Below are 7,213 nucleotides of genomic sequence, written 5' to 3'. Positions count from 1 at the left end.
ATCACAGTTATGCATACAGCATCATGATGGTACATGGAAGCACTGAGGAGAATGAACGTAGATAGCTTGCATTTGTCATATGGGCCCAGCATCTGGTTTGCTAGTATAGAATGCCATTGGATACATATCTCAGTGATGTACTGTTCACATGACCAATAATGTGGATAGCCACCATTACTATTTTTGTGTGTAAGGCGATGTCTAAGCTCTATCTTCAAAGTCATCACCATGGCTTTGAAGATAGAGCTTTGGTGCTTGAATAGGAAACAAGTCAGTAAGTTTACAACTGCTTTTCCCATTTTAATCGATTTCATCAACAAGCTCTTCATCAAATAAATTGAGATATTTTATTGGCTTGTCAATAAAAAGAAGATTTTGTTTATTCATTTTTCGTTTCAAAAAATGCAAAAATTGTGTAAAATGTGTATCAAACATAACAAGTTCTGCAGATATGAAAATTGTGCCAAAGCTCTCAAAACGTTGTGATTAGTGCCATCTTGTAGAAATTTTATGAAAACAATATTAGAGACTGATATGCAAAGGTTATAAATAAGTCACAAGAATGGTTGCAGCAATTAAAAAAATTATTGGGTAGAGGGTGAGATATCTTGTCTCTAGTGCACAACGGATAATCTTGGAAGATGAAACATCTCATCCATCATGGCAAAAGTGTTAAAAGAAGAAACATTTTATTTTGCATGTTCTAATATGCTAGTAGTTTTCAAGCCATTGGCTTTTAGAATTTAGAAAACAAGACAGTTGCAATAGCATATTTCTATTATGTGCAGGTTGAGTACTAGAAGCAAGAATGGAAGAGTCTAAAAAAAGTATGAGTCATCAAATAAAGATAAGTTAAGTACTTTCTTTCTCTTGAATGAATACATATAACTGAAATTGCCTACTAACATATTTATGGTTTTTTTTGGGGGGGGAATGTTAATACAAAGGTTTCCTGTAAACTGAGAATGCAGGTACAGTTTGGCAGTGAACATGTTAATTTCCTATATTTTAGCTACATCAGTCCAAAAAATTATGCGGATGTATGGGAAGACAGTAGTGTACATGTCTGAAGTTCTGTACTTCAGCTATGGTATGAATTGTTACTCTGATAACATTTTGAAACTTGTAATTTATGAAACCATTTAGTAATCTCCTCCCCCCCCCATTCATACTGAATCTGTGGATATGAAGCTATCACCATGTAAGTAAAATTCATACATAAGATGAATAAATGTAAAATGAAATTTTATTATTATTTGATTAATTTTTCCTCTTAATGAAGATTTTTACAATATTGAATTCTTGCCAAAAAAAAAAAAAAAAAAAAATGTGCAATTAGAATTGTGAGAAATTTAATAGTCTCTTTAATGTATAACTTATTTGGAGAAAAGTTACTGTTAAATAAATAAAAGGTAAAATAACTTATGAAATTGAATATAATTTTCCTTTTCTATTATGAAAATTGCATGCTGATTAAGTTTAAATTTTATTATGCCTATTTTTCACGTAAGCTTATGAAGTTAATACCCAACATTTAAAAATTCACATTTCCTATGCCTCACTGAATATGCTAATGTTTTCACAATATTTCACTATAGGAATTTTAGTATCAGCCTTTGTTAGTGTAGATTAAAAAATGCCTCTATAATTTGAAAACTGCAACTCTGGAAAAAATGACATGTTAAGTAAAAATGGAGCATTAATTTTTTTTTTACCTATGTCAAGTGGTCTTTTATTTGTATAGTTACATGAACTCCCTGAGGCAAGACCAGGATACTTTCTGTTGCTGAATTCTAGGAAAGAACAATCAAAGTAGGACATTTCTTTATTAGAAAGTGGATGTTTATATTTACAATGTTCTCTAAAGTTAGATATCAGAAAAGCTAAAGGATAGCATGATGAAATATTCTCAACACTTCAAAATGTTTCAGTAGAAGACTGAAAGTTGAATGAAATCTTCAGTTTAATTTCAGTAATGAATTTAGATTTTAATAATATGAATTTTTTAATATGAAATTAGATTTTAATTATTTTAATAATGTTGTATGCAATTTATTCCATTATTAAAACAGTATTTATAAGACATGCATTATTCATCTGGCATATATGAAACCCAGTATCCTTAGTAACCCAGTTCATCTGGCATATATGAAACCCAGTATCCTTAGTAACTACATTAGTTGTAAAATGGGCTGGAACTAGGCATTTTGCTGCCAGTTTTAAATTCTGTTGCCCGATGCAATCCTAAATTCTGCAGCCCATTGTCTCCTCCTGAAAATTTTGCTACTTAGTGCTTCTCAAAATTCTAAAAATATTGCTGCCCAAGGCAGATATTTCTAGAATAGCTGTTATAATATTGAGGTTATAAAGATGAATCACACCTTTTGTATGGTGAATATAAAGTGAACTATATTCACATGATGTTTCGCAATTACTTTGAATAGTAAATTCTGATATTTTCTTAAATATCAGTTTTATTTATAGTTTTTAAACTCAAGCAATTTGCTACTCTTTCTCAGTACTTATTAGTTTATGGAAAAATTGAAGATAACCATGCATATTAATGAGTAAAAATTACATTTCAGTCACTTATAAACTGATTTCAGATAATTGAAATGATAACAAGAACATTATTCAATACATAATTCAGAAAGACTTATAGTTATTCATATAAAAAAATAGAATATTATCCAAAAATATTCACTCAAAGTCAGATAACTCAGTTAGATGATTAGAGATGGCATACAAAAATAAAACTTCATTATTTTAAAATTTCTTTGCTGCTACTATCAAAGATTTAACCACTACTTTTAGAATTTCAGTATTACATAATATACTTCCATATACTATCAAGCAAATGGAAAAAATATATATATAATTTATAATCATTGAAACTACTTTAAACAAATGCTACATAAAAATAAAACAAACTAATGACATAAAAATAACAAAACAAACTTGGGACATAGAGATAGAAACATTAATGTTAACTTTTCACCATGATGCATATATAATTATCTACCATACTTGTGAATTAATAGGATATCACATTTTATCACCCATTAAAATAATTGCATACAAAAAGCAAAATCATACAAATGTCAGTAATTATATGTAGAAACTATAAAGACTAGGGTACATTTAAAGTTTAATTTCCAATCTGTAGCCTCCCTTTTAAATTATAAATGATCATTATAAGGATCAGTAATCAAGCAATCACAAGTAGCTGGCTCATGAATGTTTTTTTTTTTTTTTTTTTTTCAATTTTATGGTTTCAGAATTAATGGGATTTGAACTTTCATCTTTTTTGTTTGGTTTTGTATCATAACTGAAAAAAAGCATTTTTGCTTAGTTAAAAGTTTATTTGCAGGTTCTAAATTGTTCTTATTTGAAGTTTCATCCTGTGTATTTGGGAGTTGGCCAATCTGCAATAAATATTCAATGGCATTTAGGTGTTCCATCATTTTTTGAGCTGACATACTATTAACATGTGCAGAATTTAATTTTGAATATACTGTTGATTGAATATATATTGAGTTGTACTCATCAATCACTTTATCGAAAGAAACTGATTATTTACTTCTAATGGAATACTTGTTGCAGAAGTATTAAAATGTGTCAGTGTAATTACACTGCTGATTTTCTGAGATGACAGCAGCATGTATGTCTGCACATGCTATTGGAAACTGTGTAATCGAAACAAGTACAATTATATGCAAAGAAACAACATATTCTACATGCAATTATGCATTTCTCATTACAAGAGAGATTTTTTTTTTTTTTTTTTTAAGTTTATAAATGATTGTGTCATTGCAAGAGTGATTTTTATGATGTTTAATTCCGATACTATTTCGAATTACACCTTTTTTTTTATAATACCATATATATGAATAATACGTTTCTGAAGCTGATTTTTATTTTTATTTATTTTTTTTTCAAAAATATGGCAAATTATTCTATCGTGGTCCATTGTTTCGCCCGTTTCAGCTGTAAAATGGCCTCGGCTCACTTTTTTCGCACGCAAAAATGCCGCCGGAAATTCGGTTCGTCCCTGCATGACATCACAAGAGCTTGGGCAAAGAATATCCACGTACACAATACATATTCTTTGGCTGGGGCTAGGTGCTTGGAATTTTTTGCCAAAGAGAGTTGAAGCTAATGACTCGGGTAACCATAGCAACACCGCATAAGATTTAAATAACGCAACGCCTGAAGCAATGAATACTACTTCCCAGGCCTGTCCTCTCATTTACCCATCATTGCCTCTCTCCTTGGAGAACCACTTCCAGAAAACACTATTAGTAATTTTTGCGGATTTATGTATAAATTCTGCCTTAAATTTGTTTTATCTCAGAATTTTAACCTTTTCATCTTTAGGCAGTTTGAAAATAAACTTCCACATATAATTTATTCCCAGTTTTTCTCTTAACAAATTTTATCGATTTTCCCTCAATCAATCGACTATTGGCCCACTAGCGCTGAACACTGGTAGTTTGATCTGAGGTTCAAATCTCTTGAAAGGGTGCATGGGCATCTCTTGGCTGCATGGGCGTTTTCGTGGTTTTGCTCAAGTGTAACGTGTATAAGAGCCAGTTTCCCTTAGAAAGTCTTCCACGCAGGCATCCCTTCCCTGAGGCAGATTTCCCTTGAGTGCAGTACCATAATTAAATAAAACCAAACCAAACAATCAGCTATTTTCAGTAATTAAATATTCAGTCGTTATATATAGTATCTTTCTATTGTAAACTCTCTTTTTTCATTTTAACTACCCAAAGAAATACAAAAATATATATCAATATTTATTGAGCTGTATTAAATTATCCATCTGTTCTGTAATTAAAAACTGAAAATAGCAGAGACAGATTTATACTTTTCATACATTTACAAGATGTTATTCTGTTTTTTTTTTTTTTTTTTTTTTTGCTAATTTTTTGACTCAGTAAAATTTTGAAATAAATTTTTGACTTGCTTTGCTATTTGACTCGCTTAGCAGGATCTGATTCCGTGGTGACAGTACAATATTTCATCAAATAGGAGTTTTCAAATTTTATATTCTTGTTCTGAGGTAATGATATTAGATGTAAACGGAACTAAAATCATAAAATATGAGATATATTAAAACACAAGGCATTAAAATATAAGATGAAACATCAAAATAAAATCAAATTATGCGAAAAAGACCTATCTCCTTTCAGGTAGTGAAACAAATTCATGCTGGCCTCGTTCCCGTTTTCACGGTCAAGAGACAAGTTACAGCCTTTGAAACACTCGAAGTTCGTTAAAATATGAACATTCTACTAAAAATTGACGTACGGGTAGGGAAATTCTGGTATTAACATGTTAATCAGATTACACAGAGAAATAATTCATAATTTATTGATAGGAATATAAATTCTATGTTTTTTGGAAAAAGTTACACCAAGGTATCAATCATAGAAATCGAGTTAATTTCTTTGCATATCTTTTCTTTGTAAAATTATTTGTAAAGAGATATGCTAATGTAAAAGAGAATTTTTTTGCAGTAGTTTTAATGAATAAATTTAAAACTGAAATTTTACAATGGCCTTTTTCCACAGTAAATACGTACAGCGAAAGAAAGAGCATCCTTTGGTATCTCTGAAATTGAAACTATAAATACATAAAAATAAACATATAATAATAACTTCTACTTCTTGAGAAAACCCACACCCATACACATATAAATGCAAAATATACATATATAATATATACACTAATATATATATATATATATATTCTATATAAATATACATATATACACTAATGTCTAGATGCTGTCTGCGACTAAAGCGGAAAAAACAGTTTCAGAGAACAAAAATCGTTCATTCCCAGTATGAGAGCTTAGTTGAAGTATTTTCACAGCATTATTTTTTTTTTAATTTCTAATTTTTTTTATAAATCAAATATAATTTTGGGTTTTCTAATTCGTTTAGATTGGGATGTATTGGTTTGACTTTCAGATGCATCTGTAGAGACAACTCTTCTGTTCTTAGTCTTCTTATGTTTGAGTTTAGTTTCAGTTTTTTCTGTATTTAGCTTTCTCGATTTCAGTCCTTTTTTACTATTTACTTTTTCTATTATATAATATGGTTCCCTAAGTGTCATATTCCTTGTAGCCCGGGGATCTAAAATTTCGGGTAACACACAGTCAAAGAAAAATGAATTGAGTTTGGGAAGAATATTTTTTCAAAATTTCTCGTTTTTCTCTATTCTAACAGTTAATGTGTCTCCTTGGCACCAATAAAAAAGATCGCACCAACTTCGGTTAGTAATATTCAACTGACCTTGAATTTGAAAGTAATATTTGTGAGTATCTGGAAGGTAAAATGAACCATTTGCATTCCATTTTAATCCCTGCTGTTTGTTCTGTTTAAAGAATTCCTTAAGATTAGTGGAATCTCTAGCTGAGTACGGGCATTTTACCTCCACTAATCCGATGTCTCCAATAAGACCATCAGGGGAAGTGCACAGGAAAGGGTTTGCGGGATCTATAAATAATCCGCATCTATGAACATATAATTGTTTGTCATGTTCATATTGCGCCAGAACTTTAGCTTCATTAGCTAAACCATATTGCATTGCCTCGCATGCTGTCGTGTTTTCATACACAATTCTTTTCACTAGGTTGGCAGTTCGCGTTGTATGTCGTCTGGTTACAATTTCTTTGAAATAAGAAGAAGATATTCTTTTGGATCTTTCCTGTCTCCACTTTTCTGATAGGATTTGCCCTCTAGTTCCTAATTCTAATTCGTCTTTACGCAGAACTTGAATAGACGACATTTAGTTCTTTTTAAGAATATTTAGTGCTTCTGTAGATATGTCTGGTTTCTCAGCAGAAATACCATATTGATTATCTCCTCCACTTTTAAGGTGAAAAAGTCTCCTCTGAACTCTTTTCTTTTTTTCAAGATCAAATAATCTGCGCCTTTTCATTCTTTCAAAATGTCGTTTTTTTCGGGAATTTAAAAATCTGTGTAAAGGCGTTTGAGGACTTCTGCTCGATACTGCCTTATAAATACGACTCTGCCATTGTTGTGCAGGACTTTGAAAGGCCATAAGAGCTATGTTTGCTCTTCTATTTATGCTTCCTGCTTTTGCAAAATCGATTCTTTTGCCTCCCGAAGTCTTGCACAACTGGCTCATAAAATTTTCTGCAGGGTTATTTGTTGCATTCCAGATTAGTGTGTTAGAACAT

The 7,213-nt window shown here is 30.8% G+C and overlaps 1 protein-coding gene across 1 annotated transcript; it reads right to left on the bottom strand.

Moving 5' to 3' along the window:
- Positions 1 to 5,892: 5,892 nt before the first annotated feature.
- Positions 5,893 to 6,831, bottom strand: LOC146994068 (uncharacterized). The gene has a single exon (XM_085826798.1). The coding sequence runs from the start codon at positions 6,796 to 6,798 to the stop codon at positions 6,205 to 6,207; it is 594 nt and encodes a 197-aa protein (XP_085682924.1). The 5' UTR covers positions 6,799 to 6,831; the 3' UTR covers positions 5,893 to 6,204.
- Positions 6,832 to 7,213: the final 382 nt, after the last annotated feature.

This window comes from Stegodyphus dumicola, chromosome 11 (genome assembly GCF_044657685.1).
Source record: "Stegodyphus dumicola isolate Sdum_Otavi_A_Nest chromosome 11, ASM4465768v1".
Classification (NCBI taxonomy): domain Eukaryota; kingdom Metazoa; phylum Arthropoda; class Arachnida; order Araneae; family Eresidae; genus Stegodyphus; species Stegodyphus dumicola.
The sequence above is the reverse complement of the archived record's forward strand: the minus strand, read 5'-3'. Positions and strand labels throughout refer to the sequence as shown.